The sequence below is a fragment of the Artemia franciscana genome, chromosome 12 (assembly GCF_032884065.1).
Source record: "Artemia franciscana chromosome 12, ASM3288406v1, whole genome shotgun sequence".
NCBI lineage: Eukaryota > Metazoa > Arthropoda > Branchiopoda > Anostraca > Artemiidae > Artemia > Artemia franciscana.
The window spans coordinates 8148331-8165393 of NC_088874.1; the positions used below are offsets into that span (position 1 = coordinate 8148331).

At 35.1% G+C, this 17063-nt stretch overlaps 1 protein-coding gene across 7 annotated transcripts in view; it reads left to right on the forward strand.

Moving 5' to 3' along the window:
- Positions 1-17063, forward strand: part of LOC136033630 (neurofibromin-like) — a 212509-nt gene that overhangs the window by 121511 nt on the left and 73935 nt on the right. For all 7 annotated transcript variants that reach the window (XM_065714435.1, XM_065714436.1, XM_065714431.1 and 4 more), the window contains 5 exons: positions 3521-3782; positions 6231-6395; positions 9197-9436; positions 10634-10814; positions 13631-13814. In XM_065714435.1, coding sequence (XP_065570507.1) covers positions 3521-3782; positions 6231-6395; positions 9197-9436; positions 10634-10814; positions 13631-13814 — 1032 coding nt within the window. The remainder of the gene's footprint in view (positions 1-3520; positions 3783-6230; positions 6396-9196; positions 9437-10633; positions 10815-13630; positions 13815-17063) is intronic.

Consider the following 17063-nt stretch of genomic DNA (forward strand, 5'->3'; position numbering starts at 1 on the left):
AGTTTTGTCCCAATTCTTTAAGAATGACCCCTGAATCAAAAAGGCCGTAGAATAAATAGTTGAAATTACTAAAAATATTTTAGCATAAAGAGCGAGGTATTTATATCCTCTTAAATACCTCGCTCTTTATGCTAAAGTTTTTTTAGAACCTCTCATATGCGTAATAATCTCTGTTCGTTTTAAATTTCAATGCTATTCTTTACTTTCATTCGAATAAACGTTTTCATGTTTATTATTTCATTGTTTTTTTTATAGTAATGCTAGAAAATCCTGCGCCCTTTTTATTGAATTTTTCTTCCCCCATGACATATTCCTCAAAGGATTCCTACATATTCCCCACCCCCGAAACCAAAAAATCCCCCTGAAAACGTCTGTACACTTCCCAATAACCATTACTACATGTAAACACTGGTCAAAGTTTGTAACTTGCAGCCCCTCCCCCAGCGATTGTGGGGGAGTAAGTCATTCCCAAAGACATAGTTATTATGTAAATACGTTCCGAGACCATACTGGCTATGCATGACGTATGAAAACAAAGAAAGGGAATAAAAAATGAAAAGAGAAAAAACAAATAGGTGAAAAAACGAGGATTTTATCAGCCAGTAGCTAAATATGAAAAACAAGCAAATATTTCGACAAGGACCTCCGCCAAGTCGTTCTCAGTGCTCAGATCTGTCTTCCTCTCGTGCAGTTCACTTATAAAGGTTAGATTTTGCTGTTTTTTTTTGTTTTTTTTTCTTTGAGCACTGAGGACGACTTGGCGGAGGTCCTTGGCGGAGCCCCGGAGGCATAGTTACTAGAACTCTTGATTGTTTTAACAAGATCGTTTGTTTTTTTTTCAATTTTTATCTATGATGAAAGAAGGGAGCATCTCAAAAGAGCAAGGGGGCTGGTTGCCCTCCGATTGCTCTCCAGCACCCTCTTATATTTTCAACTTAATACCCTCAGCTGTTCCTTAGATAGTGATGATACGTATTTCTGACCATCACACGTACAGAGTATGTTTTATTGTGTTCGACACCCCTCTCTAAAACGGGGCGGGGCATGTCATCCCCGTTGGCATAGTCATTTATTCTTTTAACTTTTTTGGACAAGATGCCTATTTCAGAATTTGTATTAAATATTTTTGGAGGGACGGCAACTAAAGGGGGGAGTAACTGTAGTGGGAGGGGGTTGGCGGCCTTCCAGCCACTTCTCAATTTTTCTCTTAACATGTCCTGAAAGTTTCAACTCAATACCCTCATCCGTTCTTAAAATATTGCAGATCATACTTCTTGGTAACTCGTTGTTCATTGTGCCTTTTGATTGAGTATAACATACTCCTCAACATTCTACAGAGTTTCACCTTAACACCCTTAGCTTTTTTGGATACATTAAGATTAAAATATTTCCCCTTTTCCTAATCATAAATTTGCGTGTAAACAGTGGACAAATAGTGTAATTTAAAGTCCATGTCTAGGGACTTTGGGGGCATGGCTTCCCCGGTATATAGCTATTAGACCTTTTGACTAGTTTGAACAAAATGACAAACCGAGTAGTGTCGAGTAGAAAGGGTACCTAAAAAGAGCAAGCAGGGGTGGGGGTTGGTTGCCGTAACATCTCTCTTCGACATCTTCTCAACATACCTTGAAATTTTCAACTTAATACCCTCAGTCGTTCTTTAGATATTGTTAGATATCTACTGCTTAATATCGTTCTGCAGATATTGCCAAAACTAGAAATGGTTAAATTTTCTATCACGGAGGCTAATTGAATATTTAAATTTCATTAGTTGGATTTCTTCAAATATTGAATAGAATTTCATCAAGATAAAGAGAGTGTTGCAAGCCATGATGCTCAGTGGTGGTTTTGACCTCTCTTGCGCCCGGGGCAAAATTATTTGAGCCCCCTCCCCCTGTCTCCCAAAAAAGTTTCCAGACTAAATTTCAACAATATATAACAAAATTATTTTCGCCTTATTAAATAATTAATTATTAATTAATTAATAGGGGGGGGGAGCGCTTCGCCACCCCCCCCCCCCGCCAAGCCCCACCGCGCGCGTAAGTCGTTACGCGCCATATTAGTTACACGCCATTGTAGTTGTGTCCCTGTGTTCCACTTGTGAATAGATATATATATATATCTATATATATATATATATATATATATAAATATATATATATATATATATATATATATATATATATATATATATATATATATATATATATATATGTTTTTAACTACGTAAAACTTGCGAATATACAACATTCTTCGCTGTCCGATTGTCTGTGCATATAAATAGATTGTCAGGTTTACTGACTCTTGAACATGCAACATGTAATTGTCCATGAGAAAAACAATCCGTATTCAGATCTATACCTCATTATTCCAATGATTGCCCTTGAGCTTTGTTGATGGTGATTGCTAATCGAACATTCCCTGTGTCCCCGTCGTCATTTATATATCCCCCTGTGCCCCCTGGCGTCCCTGTTGTAGTTGTGTCCCTGTGTCCCTGTCGTCATTTATATTCCCTGTGTCCCAGTCGTCATTTGTGTCCCGGTGTCCCGGTCGTCATTTGTGTCCCGGTGTCCCGGTCTGTAATTTCTCTTCGAACATTCCCTGTGTCCCGGTCGTCACTTATATATCCCCCTGTGCCCCCGGCGTCCCCATTGTAGTTGTGTCCCTGTGTCCCGGTCTTCATTTATATTCCCTGTGTCCCGGTCGTGATTTGTGTCCCGGTGTCCCAGTCTGTAATTTCTCTTTGAGTGTCCCGGTCGTCATTTATATTCCCTGTGTCCCGATGTCCCGGTTGTCATTTGTGTCCCGGTGTCCCTGTCTGTAATTTCATCAGTCGACAAACATGACGTCAGTCGACAAACAACTTCATGACGACATATAGCTCACTCCTTCGACAAACGACGTCAGTCGACAAACATAACGTCAGTCGACACACAAACATGACGTCAGTCGACAGACTTAACACACAAACAACTTATTTTTATATATATAGATTATTGCAATTTTTAATCTATTTCTATTTTATGAAATAATTAGAATTTTTTTCATTTATTAACTACGCCTTCTTTTGTATTTTAATAAAAATTTGCAAAATTACAATATTGCCATAACTGTTGAATTTATTTCAAATTTTTCGCCCCTTAAAATTTCTGCACCTGTGGGAATTGCCCCCTCTGTCCCTCCTCTAAAACAGCCTTTGATGATGTAATAATCAAAATTTACTTTTTCTGCAGCTTACTATATTTGGTCAATTTGATGAAGCACTGTAAAAATCTAGTAAATGTGAAATCTGGTAAATGTAAAAATCTGGGAAATCCGGTAAAATTTGAAAATCTAAAAACTCTATTAAACAGGAAAATCTGGAAAATCTGAAAACCTGGAAAACCCTCTATCTGTCATAATTCCACAGTCTTTTTGTCAAAACTGTATCAACATCATTAGTCTAAAAATATCACAATATTAATTAATTTAATTCTTATTCTTTTCTAACCTATTATTATCTTTTTCTCTTTCATTTTAGAATTGGAGAAACCAATGGTGACCTGCTGATTTACCACGTCATTCTTACTTTGAAGCCATTCTGTAATAAGCCATTTGAACTGGTGATTGATTTTACTCATACATGCTCGGACAATAGGTTCCGGACAGAGTTCCTTGGCAAGTGGTTTGTAGTGCTTCCTGAGGTTGCTTATGAGAATATACATGCCTGCTATATCTACAATTGCAATAGCTGGGTCAGAGAGTACACTAAATACCATGATAGGATTCTGGCGCCATTAAAAGTAAGTGCTTTTCTTTCATAATTGGCCTTTAAAGAGTGTTCTTTCTATATGGTAAATACCATGATAGGATTCTAGCCCCTACGCTTCTTTCATGATTGGGCCTTAAAGAGCATTCTTTCTATATTATAAACACTAATGCACTATATGCTATGAAAGGATGAAAGCCTCATTGAAAGTAAGCACCCTTCTTTCATTATGGGGTTTTAAAGAAATTTCTTTTTATATACTAATACGTATGTCATACCTCTAGTCCTTGAATGTCGGGGGGACTCGTTCAAATGGGTTTCAAAAGTTTGATTGCCTTTTTTTAAGTGATAAAAAATTGTGCCTCAACAAAGTAGCGGCTTCTGCATTTGTAGCGCACAACAACTTTTTTGGCCTTAAGAGAGCGAAAACGCTATCGAGCAATAATTCTGCGACAGTCAGTTGATTTAAACTTATCGAAAAACTGTACATGGGCTTCCCGGTTTCAGATACGGTAGCTTCGTGCGGTGGATCATTCGTTCCTTTAGAGCTCCAAAAACGGTTGAAGAGTATTAGTATTATGATGTGGTTACCTTGGGGCTACCACTTCTCAATTTGATAGTCTATCAAAAAGGTACCACGCTTTGATCTGACGCCACACCAGTGCCACTGGATTATAGTAACGCTTTCGAGTGGTTTCACAAGGTGTCTACTATTTATTTCGAACTGATTCTACGACTAGTGTTGGTTTGCAAAGGGTACTCCCCGTAGTATTTGAGTGCCACACTAATTGCCCCAAGACGCCACGAGTGTCACGTTACTTAAAAAACTCTTTCCCTCACGGAAATTTGTCTTGCTTAGTACAGGGTTCTCTCCCTGTTCCAAACCAATCTGATCTCAGCCTCTCTCTAGGCTACCGACCATAGTCTATACCTAGGTGAAAATAAGTCAAACGTAAAGTAGGAAAAAAGATTAGTATTCACAATACATTTTTTACATTCAAAACAGAAACAAGATTAATGTAAAACTGCAGAAACACCTTGCGGGTAAAATCTCGCGTCGAGGTAAGCGCCAAGCTCTGACCCTCTGGCTATGAATGGCCAAATCAAATTGAAACTACCCAGTATCCTTTGCTGCTATATGATTCATACCCGTCTATCTTTTTCAAATTGGGATTAATTAATGGATTCTTTTAAGACGTCTCATAGTAATAGCTTGGCCCATGGTTTAATTGAGGATAAATGAAGTTAAATTTACAAAAAGAGCTTTTTTTCTGATAAAATGTCTAAAGGGTCCCAACCATTAAAAATAAATATCTGTGTAGGCTATGTCCTATATAGCCTTGATGATTCAAAAAAAGTCTTGTTCAGATTTTTTTATTTATATTAGAAGTGCATTTAAGATTAAAAAAAGAAATATTTTATAAAAAAATTCTTCGAATTCTGTTTGTAGTCTTAGAAAAGTCGTCGCCGTCATAAAATTTCTGAGAAGTTCATAAACCCTATTCCTGAATAGGAAAATCATACCATCTTAGAAAGGACTTAAAGTTACTGTCAAATATAGACTATCTGAAAACTAGCCTCGTCAAAAACCTCGTTACTGAAAACTTTGTGCTTAGAAGGGCAGCACAATCGCTGAATAATCGATGTTCTTTTCTATAAGTTTGACTGATTCTCTGGAGTACAGAAGAGGCTGGCTGCCGTGTTCGTATACATGTTGCCGAATTCGTACATGAAAGTTGAATGACACCTTGCCTTTGTTTACGTTTTATCAATAATACTGTCCCTTGTAAATTATTTTTTTTTTTTTTTAATAAGATTAAAAAAATAAGCCCGGTAAAATGTTCATGAGGAAGATTTATGTTTCTCTTGGCCTTGGGAACTCGCCAATGAAATGAGAGTGACTATTTTGGCAACCACCAGTCCTCTACTCTGCCTGAATTTGGCCTTAAGTCAGTAGTAAGTAAGTATGACGACACTAGACCCCCAAGGTCCAAATCGGCGGTGCTGATCTCCGTGTCGTGGCCCTTTAGCCAGGAAGTACAACGGGGGTCGGGGCCAGCCACCCTGTGCTTTCGCACACCCTTCCTGCTTACCTTCCCCAGATTTAAAGCTGGGTACCCATTTAGAGCTGGGTCCACTCTGGCTGAGCGTACAGAGTCACGCCACTGACCCCCGCTCCAAATTAAATAACTTGCTACGACGGGGATCGAGTGCCCCTTCGACAAAGAATTCTCAAACCAGCGCCCCAACCACTTAGCCAGGACTGAATTCGGTCTTGGGGAAGGATTTTGAACTTGCACGACTTTGGGATGGGTGGTGAGGCCTCATAAAACGCCCTTTGCGTAGTCGACGTATAATGGAATTAAGGTAAGGTTTGTTTGAATTTCTGGTTGTTATAGTTTTTAATTTTCACAAATTATCATTTTGAAGTTCCAAAATTACTGAAGTTGCCGGAAATTTATTACTATTTATTCCTTTTTAGGGGAATCGAAAGTTGATATTTGTTGAGAGTGCGGTTCGTCTGTGTGAATTTATTGAAATCGACCAGTTGAAGTTACCTGGCGCCACTCTATCCCTTGACGAAGATTTGAAAGTGTTTGTCAACGCCCTAAAACTATCACATAAGGACACTAAAGTCTCCATAAAGGTAAGTGTGACATTATTGAGGCTTTAACGTGCTCGAATTCTGCATGGCAAATTTATCTGTTGGCAATTTGCATTTTCTTTTTTTCAGGAATTTGCTCAGAAATTTTCTAATTGAGTAGATGACACCAGCTCAGCAGTATTGTGGAGCTAATTATATTTGATTGGAATTGAACGATGTTCTGAGAAATAACGTTCAAACATTTGAAGGAAAGTCATAGTAACGTCCAGGAAGAATCAGACTAAATTTATCACTCCAAGAAGAAGGCTTTATTGATAGAGTTTGTGGGCGGTACGGGTGGCTTGGGCTTACAGCTGCAGAGGCGGATAAAAGTCATCTGGATTTAAACTCCTGAACGGTTGGATTACTCATCAGGTGGATGTGTTTATGAAAGTTCCGTGAGATTTTCTGAATGTGGTGGAGGATCGAGCAGTGATACACACTAAATGTCTATTGAAAACAGAAAAATCCATTATGCTACAAGAAGCAAGAGAAAGGGTTCTTTTTCCGCGATTTGATTATTTAGGTGGCATAAAGACAAAACAGGTGATACTAACTGGCCTGGGTTTACCAATAGGCCCACTTGGCCCTGGCCTAGGGGCCACAATGCCAGGAGATGCAGTAAACTATCACTGAGTGATTTGTTTCTTAACAAAAACTGTACCGATGTTATTTGTCGTCAAATTGCCTGGTGCGCTCCGCCCCGCGGTGCCCATTCACAGAAAAGTGATTTTAAAACAACACGGGAAATCCTTGACTACTTATAAACTGTCAGATGTCTCCCATGAATGGCGTCTAAGGGTTCAATATCACCTCTCTCTTTCATTACTGTTTATCATGAATTGCGTTCTGTTCAGGGCTTCTACTATCTCTGAATTTTTGGAGACTTCCCCAAAAATCTCGTTCAAGTGGAGTGGCAAAACCCTTTGGGCCTAGAAATGTCAAGCTTTATATCCGGCCCCGGACACCAATGACAAACAACTTTTACTGGTAGCTCATGGACCAAAAATGGCAGCCAGGTCATTTCATTGCCAACAAGGTGGTTAAAGGTCTATATCTGAGAAGTAAAACTCCGCTCAATATTAAGACTTATATTTTATTTGATAATTTTAATAAGATGTACCTAGAAATTTGGGAAAATTTAGATTTCGAGGGATCCCCAAGCTCCCCTGATTACACATTATCTTCAAATGAAAAAAGGATGATCGTCCTTTTCCTAACCATCCTCTAAAATATCCAGAGAAAAAACTAGCGCGAGGTAAGTATTTATTACCCATTATTCAAAATAATTGTTTATATTTATCCGTACTGATTGTAGCCATTCCCTCTTTACATCATCCCAGAAAGTTCCCATTTTCCTTAAATCTTCTTTACGACATCTTTAAAAAATAAGCTTTTGCAACTGAAAATAAGGAGAAGCATTATTACTGAAAACGAACAGAAATTATTCTGTATGTGAGGGGGGCTGCCCCTTCGTCAGCCCTCGTTCTTTACGCCAAAGTCTTAATGTTCTTTAAAAATAGTTCTCATTCAAAATCTATGACCCTTGACCTTATGACCTATTACCTAACCTGACCCTTGTGTTTGAGTAGTCTTTCCTAAAAAATCAGGACAAAAGTCTATCTTAAGCGTAAAGAGCGATGGCTGAGGAATGGAGAGTCCCCTCATTTGTAGAATAATTTCTGTTCGTTTTAAGTTTTAATGTCGCTTCTTATTTTCAGTTAAGTTTTTTTACTATCTAATTTGTGATTGTTCGTCAAATCACGTCAGGAAATGACCTTTCCTCACCTTGTGTAGCATTTCTCTGAAAAATTCTCAGAGAAACTTTCCTCCCCACTTAAAAGTCTCCCTGTTTTTGAAAATTCTTCATTTTTATATATTCCTGAAAAAGGTTTATGCCATCTCTGCCTCTCAATCAGCCTATCAACTGTCTTGGCTTTTTCTTCAATCAGCCATGTATTGATGGCAACTGGATTTTAACTCCCTCCCCTCTCTCCGCAGATTATTACCTAGAAAGCTTTCCGTATGTTTTTCTGTAACAAATACTGTGTATACTGTATGTACAAAATGGGTAAACTGCGTAACTTACACCCCATTCCCTATGGACAGTGGAGGGTAGTGTCATCACCAAAAGCACAGTTTTTAAACCTTTCAACTGTGCTGAATTAAACGGCTATGTTAAAATATTGATCGGATTCTTTGGGGTAAAATGGGGCATGGGGGGGCTTTGTGCCCTTCAGTCATTTTCGTTACTAAAAATAGCTTTATAACTTTTCATTTATGTTTGGATGAGCTCTCTACTGGCCTTCTAAGATTATTGGTTTGATGCTATCATCCCTGAAAAAAAAAAAAAAAAAAAAAAAAAAAAAAAAAAAAAAAAAGTACCAAGAAATAAAAATTTCTACATTTTTTTAAATAGGAGCTTGAAGTATCTTAAATATAGTTTTCTGACATGCTGAACCTGATGGTGTGATTTTCGTTCAGATCACTTAACTTTTTGGGGGTGTTTCTTCCCCTTTTCAAAAATCAGGCAAATTTTCTCAGGCTCGTAGTTTACGATGTGTATCATTAAACTTAGTGAACTTTATATATTTGCAATCAGTATAAAAAGTCAATTTTTTTTTATGTATCTATTGTTATCAAACTTCTGTTTTTTAATTACGGTTACTATTGAGCCGAGTCGCTCCTTGCTTACAGTTCGTTACCACGAACACTTTATTTTTTTTTATTGTAATTTCTTTTTAAATCTTTGTAGTTTTGGATTTTTTGGAAATCTTATAATTACAAATGCATTTTCCTTATAGGTTGGTCCATCCGCGATACAGGTGACATCTGCTGAAAAAACGAAAGTACTTTCGCATAGTGTCTTACTCAATGATGTTTACTACGCTTCAGAAATTGAAGAAGTCTGTTTAGTTGATGACAATCAGTTTACGTTAACTATTGCGAATGAATCAGGCCCTTTGTCGTTTATCCATAATGATTGTGATGCTATTGTTCAAGCAATTATTCATATACGGACGCGATGGGAGCTGTCGCAACCGGTAATTTTTCATTCATTGTTGGAATAAAAAGAGGCTATAAACATAGAAAGAATGGCGATACCCGAGATTTAAATGGCAGGCGCGATAGATTAGGCTACCTACAAGACAATACCTTGCAGATAGCCCTTGAGGAAGAGCTTTGTGTGACGCTGCACTGTCATCTGGGATGGTCTTCCGACGGACGTTATCCCTGAAAAACTGTCTTTTGATTTCTTTTTAAGTACCAAGAACACAATATTGAAATTATTCTTTGCCCCATGGCTCCATCTTCAGTTTATTCCTTCTTGAAAACAGGGATTTTTTGCAATATTTCTCTCTCCATCTATGGAATTGCTCTTTCGAACCTAAGAAAAGGTTTGTGTGATATCATAATGATGGCTCGGGGAATGGAAAGATCTGGAACTAATGAATTGAATGATATCAGTTTCTTGTCCTTTCAGTGCAAGTTACAGCTGCTGGCTTGCTGCAAAATTGCGTAGGTCGGAGGAAACATAGGTCGGTCGGAGAAACATAGGTCAGAGGTTTAGTAACGAAAATAAAGTGGAAGCACATTAAATTGTTTTCCTGCTCAGCTGTAGAATTTATGTAAAACTAAAATGGCAGCTGTCAATGCTATCAACTATATTGCGTCTGCCTAAATAACAAAAATGGTTATCATTTTGTTGACTACTTCATTTAGAGTCAAATTAAATGTGTTTAAAACGATTTCTGTTGTTATTAGTGTTTTTATGGTACTATATAGTGCGTTTATTTTGATATATGCTTCAAAGTTTTCATTGAAACATTAAAAATTCGTCTTATAACTGATTAAGGGGTAACACATTAAACTCAGCATTTGCAGGCTTTTTGAGTATTTTCAAAAAAAATTAAACCATTTTTACTATACTTATGTAAGTAAAATGAAATACGAAAATACATCACAGTAGGTAAAACTTTAGTTAACACAATTGTCTGAATGAAATAATGCAGCCCAAATATTTTAGTTTCGCATTCTGAAACGCTTATCAACATAAAGAGAGAGTGAGAGAAAATAACGAAAAAATTTTAATCTGGAAAATTGTACATTTTTTATCGAACAAAACTCCTACCTTCAATGTTGCAACACTGGACACCAATAAACAAAAATATAAACAAATGTATTTGTGTACAAATACACAAACGATGTAGGAGAAACTAAGTTTAAGTTTTTGTGTTTAGGACTCAGTGATTGTTCATCAGAAAATCCGACCGAAAGATGTACCTGGAACACTACTTAATATGGCACTACTTAATCTTGGATCTTCAGACCCTAATCTACGAACTGCTGCTTATAATCTACTGTGCGCTCTAACAGCTACTTTTGATCTCAAAATAGAAGGACAGCTTTTAGAAACATCTGGTGAGTATTTAAAAAGGAAAGAAACAGAGCAAAGAACTTCAAAAACCTATAAAACTAAACCTAACAAAAAGAAATTGAAAGAAGATAACCGGAAAACTCGTTTGATTGGAAAGCTTCATAAGCTTTTTTTTTGGTGTTAAATTTTTATTAAAGGAATAGTAAGAGAGCAAGTTACTTAAAAATGAATAAAAACTAAACAAAAGCAACAATAGAAAAAACAAACCTAAAAATTGAACTCTGAAAACTTCAAAAGGATTTGTTATTTTTTTTTTTCGTGAAATTTTTATTTAAGATGAAAGAAACAGAGTAAATAACTTCAGAAATCAAAACAAAACATATCAAAACGTGGACAACATAAATCTAAAAAAAAATTTTTTCAAGGATAGCTTAAGATTTGTCCGTTCTTTTGGAATCGAATTTCTATTTTTAAAAAAAGCACAGGTTAAGCAACTTAAAAATAAATCAAAATTGAATATTGCAAAAAGTGGGAAAAAATGTGGAAACTGATTTGACCCATGGAAAGGTTCGAAAGATATTAAACAGACAATCAATAATGTTTTGTCTTTTCTAATAAGGCCTTATTCTTGTAAAGGAAATCCTTTCAAATAAATGTACATGTCCATTACATTTCTTAGGTCCGTCTGTGCCTCCTGAGGCTCCCAGGGCTTCATGGAGGGATTGCGAATAATCCCTTAAGTTTGCTGCTGCAGTAATGTTCTCCCCGTTCTAGTTAAACGGGGGTGTGAAAGTTACATAGGCTCTTCTGGTAGGTCTAGAGCAGTCTATTTCTGAGTCCGGCCCGGCTACGACTTCCTAGTGGATTGTAGAGTAGGCTTTGGGAGTCTACACGTTGCCCATATATTTTTAATATAAATCAAGTATTGAAACACTCTCTTTAATAGGCGTTTTTTAGTTCAGCCCATAGGTTATTTTTGTCTAGATTTTTGAGAGTATATTTAATCAATTACCTCATTTTTAATGTATTTTCAGCCAAAAACCCTCATATTGAGAGGTGTTGGGCCACTATCAACCAAAATCAGTAAATGTAGGTACCACACTTCAATATATGCCAAGAATTTGCCTAAAACTTCTTCCCTAACCTAAATCAGGTTAAGGAATAACCAGTAGAACGGGATAAGAAAAATTAGTTTTATCAATAAGACTGTGATACAGACCACAACTTAAACATAATCTCAATGGAAGTTAAATTGTGTTTTTATTACATAAGCTATTACATATTGTGCTGTTATTAAACGTAAGTTTAGTTACAACTTTTAGACACAAATTCACCAGCTTTTAATGTTGTACTCTGGCATCGTGAACTTCATATTGTAAAGTCGAGGTATTTTCATATTGAAAGTCCTGGCAATCAATTTCTTTATATTACGGCTGAAAGCAATTTATATACAGGAAAAAAAAGGACATATATATGATAAATAATTGGGGTCAGGGCTCAACACCTCACATAAGTAAATACGCTTTTTCCTGACCTTACATAGGACTTTGGTCCTCGTAGCTGGATCAATATAAATTAGATGAGTATGAATGTGGATGAAATTTACGTAGCAAATGAATAAAGAAAAGTAACAATAAACTTAATAAAATAACAAGTTGAAGAAATAACAAGTAACAATTGAATTGCAATGCATCAAAAAACTGATTTTTTTCTGATTTTTTTAAGCCCTTTTGTGCAAGTTTTGGCTTTTCTTCATGTCATTCTTGGGAATGTATATTTAGGAATAGTTAAAGACAACTAGTATAATCTGTTATTATCAGTAACTCCATATCAATATAAGCTGTTTAAACAGTTACTATTATACACAGCTTCTTTTGATATCTAAATCTACTCATAATCCTCATTAGAAAGACCTGATGAAAGTAAAAAAAAAAGTGGCATTCAACAAACAACTTAAAAAATAAATAAAGAATAAAAATAAGAAACTTGACCTTATGGCCAAATTAGGACCCCCCCCCCCCTTGCACACAAATATGTCTTGAATCATTTGCACTGTGTTGCGATGCATGCTTTGGTAGATCTACAGATTTTATATTTTATGTCGCTTCTTTTTTTTCTTTGCCTTTTTTTCTCTTTTTCTAAACGCTACCTAAAAACAGAAATTGAGAAACAAAAATTTAACAGAACGAACTTTTGCCATAACAAAATGTTTAAAACAAAGATCCCAACAGTTTCCCACATTATTATATGCCTAAAAAAAGCATTTTTTCTAGAGGGTCAGGTCATGGAACCGAGAATTTAGGCTACTATTTTTCAGGGTTTTTTTCTAGGGGGAGGGTCCTTCAGGTTGCTCATAATCTATTCTGTGCTGAATGGTATCTGATAAGCATAAAATAAGTGAATCAGTATAGTTTAAAAGTCTGAGTATATAGAAACAAATTGCTCTAAAAGTAAAAGATTTACAAGTTATGAAAAATAGACCAAGAAAAGAAGGTAAAATTGAAACTGAAATAAATGAACTGTAAAAAGAGTGAAAAGTTCCCATCCTTGTTTTGTTTATAAAAGTTCACAGAAAGACCCTCAAATATATTGATTCTATTGCTAAATTGTTGGCTCCTTTATAGCAAGGGGAATATCCCTCCCCTCCCAGGAAAAGATATAGTTCTTATCTTGAACAAAATAATCATGTTCCGCTTTGTATTACTATTCTGTTTATGTTATTATACTATTTATTACTACCATTTATATAATATGTATATGTTACTTACGTAAATTTATAGATGATTGTATTTATAATAGACTATTTGTGTTACTTATATTACGTATTATTCTTTACATTATATTATTATTGTTTTTCCAGGACTTTGCATCCCTGCAAATAATACTCTTTTCATTAAATCAATCAGTGAAAAGCTAAGCCATAACGAGCCACATCTCACCCTTGAATTTCTTGAGGAATGCATTCAAGGTTTTAGTACCTCAACAATAGAACTGAAACATCTTTGCTTAGAGTACATGACCCCTTGGCTACCAAATCTTGTTAGGTAAGTTTAATTTTTTATTGGTTTACGCTAAAAACTTAATTTGCTAAATGTTTGATTTTTGCCAGTATATTTCAAGCACGTACCAATTTTGTTTCATTTAATAATACTTCACTCAAGATTTTGTGTGTGGGAGAGGCTAATGTAAAAATAAGAGGAATAAATTTAATATACAAGGTATTAACTGAAAACACAGTTTTGCGCCGTGTATAACTGAGTTTGTTATGCACAAAATAAACAATTAGGCTTGCGACCTTCACAAGAAATAATGTTCATTTTCTATAATATAAAAATACTGTCAGTTAGAGTTAAGCCCGTGGAATCTTTCTAACAAGGCAGGCATTCCTGAGTGAAGAGCTTCTACCAAGTCAGCAAGAGTCCGTAGATTTGATTTTTACTGACTGCAGGTTTATTTTTTTGCAAATTTTCTATTAAATACTTAAGCATCATATAAAGTAAATAAAATGATAAAATAAAAATCGTTTTTACTTTACCTAAGTGAAGAATTTCTGCATAGAATTTTATCAACAAATGTAGTTTTCTGCACTAACGGAAATCTATTTTCTGGAATTGTTATTGAAAATTATCCACGAAAAAAAAATACATGTTAGCCATATTCGGTTTTTGATTGTTGGCCAAGTTTCAAAGATTTTAAGCGTGAAAGACAGGACATGAAATTTTCTTTATCTGACAAGCAATTATAGACAACTCTATCAACTTTATCTTTTGCTAATCTTAATTTATAGGTTTCGTTTTGGTTTTAGGCCGAACCAAGCTGGTCAGTCTGATTTTAATTTTAAGCCGAGTCAAGTGTTACTGCAAATCTTGACCAATTAGTTATTGTGCCTTTTATTTCTTTTTTTTTTTCTCAATTTTTTTTATCCATCATTCGCTTCCAATGGGTGACAGAAAGTTGCCTTTGATTTTTTTATAATATATTTACATTAAGTATGACAGAAAGGTTCCTTTGATTTTTTTAATAATATATTTACTTTAAGTATTAGTCTCAACATATTCCTGGTATTTCTTAGACGTAAATTAGCTGTGGAGCTACACAAGGACCGCAAGACCTTTCAAGACGAAAAGATAGCTCAAATTTACTTTTATCCTATTTATCATCATTTTCTACAGTTTTTCCTAAAAACTTTTTATGTGCTCTTACACGAAACTTGGAAGGGAGGTGGCAGGGTATTAAGCATTTTTGAAAAAAAAAATAGCCTGGATTTTATAACCTTGTAACCTATAAAGGTAGTGCTCTTGTTTTAACTGCTGGTAATGGTTTCAATTTTTGCAACCAAGAGATAAGTAGAAACATAACCCTTGTTTTACATGATGTATTTATACTAATTATTAGTCTCCTTACGCTTTCTCGAATTTATTTAAACATGAATTGCTATTCTCCAACATAGGACTGTCAAGCTGCTGAACTACATTTAGACCACAAGAACTTTCAAGACTTAAAGATACCTCAAATTTACTTTTTGTTTAGTCCAAATCGTTTTCTATCATGACATCTTTATGCGCTCTTGGACGTGGGCTAGGAGAGAGGAGGAGGGAGGGTTTGAAGTCTGTTTGAAAAAAAAAACCTGAACCAAAATCAGATATTTTAACCTTTAACAGTTTGAAGTAATGCTACAGTTCTTATTTCATAACCCCTTCGTGTCAAAGCTTCTTTTAATATACATGTTGTAAACCAAGTGACTACCGTGGTAGTACTTATAATGCCCAGTCATCATAATTAATGCCAAAGCCTTTAATTTTCATATACTTTAATTATTCCTTGGTTATCAATGATAATTTCTCGCAGTTATAACTAATATCATAGTTAATCATTTTTCTGTAGTATATATATATATATATATATATATATATATATATTATATATATATATATATATATATATATATTTATATATGTATATATATATATATATATATATATATATATATATATATATATATATATATATATATATATATATATATATATATATATTGATAGAATTCATGTCTTTGTCTGTGTAATGAGAAGGTCTTAATAAAAAAAAGTTGGCTAGTACCAAAGCAGAATTCGTCTTCCTCATCACACAAAACTATAAAACTAGTGAGCCAATATATTTTAAAAACAAGTGGAATAAGATTAATTTATATTTTTTATTCATTTGCTTAGGAGCATTATTGCCTACGCCGTGACTCGGCCAAGTGAATGCACAGATGAATGTTAAAAAATAACACGAGACATTAGCCCCTATAGAGGTTCCATGACCTTCTAAAGTAGGTCTCAAACCGTAACCGTAAAAAAACTCAACTCAGAACTCAAAACCGTAAAAAAAAAGGTTGTCATCTGGCCTGGAATCACCAATTGCTGTACACACTCCAACCTATCCTCCTGGAGAACCAATGAATAATAGTCAATACCATACAAATTTTTTTTTTCTAAGACGTCAAATGAATGGCATTCGCTTGCCCATTTAAGCAACGTTTTGCATAAAGTCAGAGGACTGAAATCTGTGCGTAGATTTAGAGGAATATAAATATTATTCGAGTTATGGAATCAAAATGACATCAGACCAAGATTAAAAACCGCCTAGCAAGCAGACTCGCTCCAATTCGTCCTGCGTATATTAAGGAAAAAGAATCATTTTTTTTTAGCTGACAAAAGCTTGATCTTTTGGAGGAAATTCAGATAATAATGCAGGCAATCAAAGCTTTCTAGTCTAAACTTCTTTGTTTTTCTGTTAGCACTGTTTGTCTGCTAGCAAAGAACAAACAACAGCAAAAAAACAGCAAACTGCCGATAATATCGAAATCAGAATGTTTTGACTTCACATTCAAAAGCCTCAATAAGAAAAAAATGAATTAAGCTAAATTAAATAAAACATATAAAGAAAAGGAAAACAGAAAACAATAAAAAAAATCACATATTAATAACTTATAAATTAGCAAACAAGAAAGATTACCAAACTCAAACTGTACCTGATATAACCTAACTTGCCATTCTGTTGTGCGCATTTGTGCTATTTGCATGGTGCTAGCACCTTAAGTCTGCTAGCAGCAGACTTAAGGTGCATTAGTCTTTGAGATGCTCAGTGGTTCTAACGCTTAAACCGGTAAAGTGATAATGTGTGATAAAGTCCCTAAACCAATAAAGTGTTTGATTTATACCTTTTGTTAAGTTGTTTATTAGTTGTTTATCTTATATCGCGTCGTTAAGTTCGTTAAGTTGATCTTACGTCTTTTGTTAAGTTCGTTA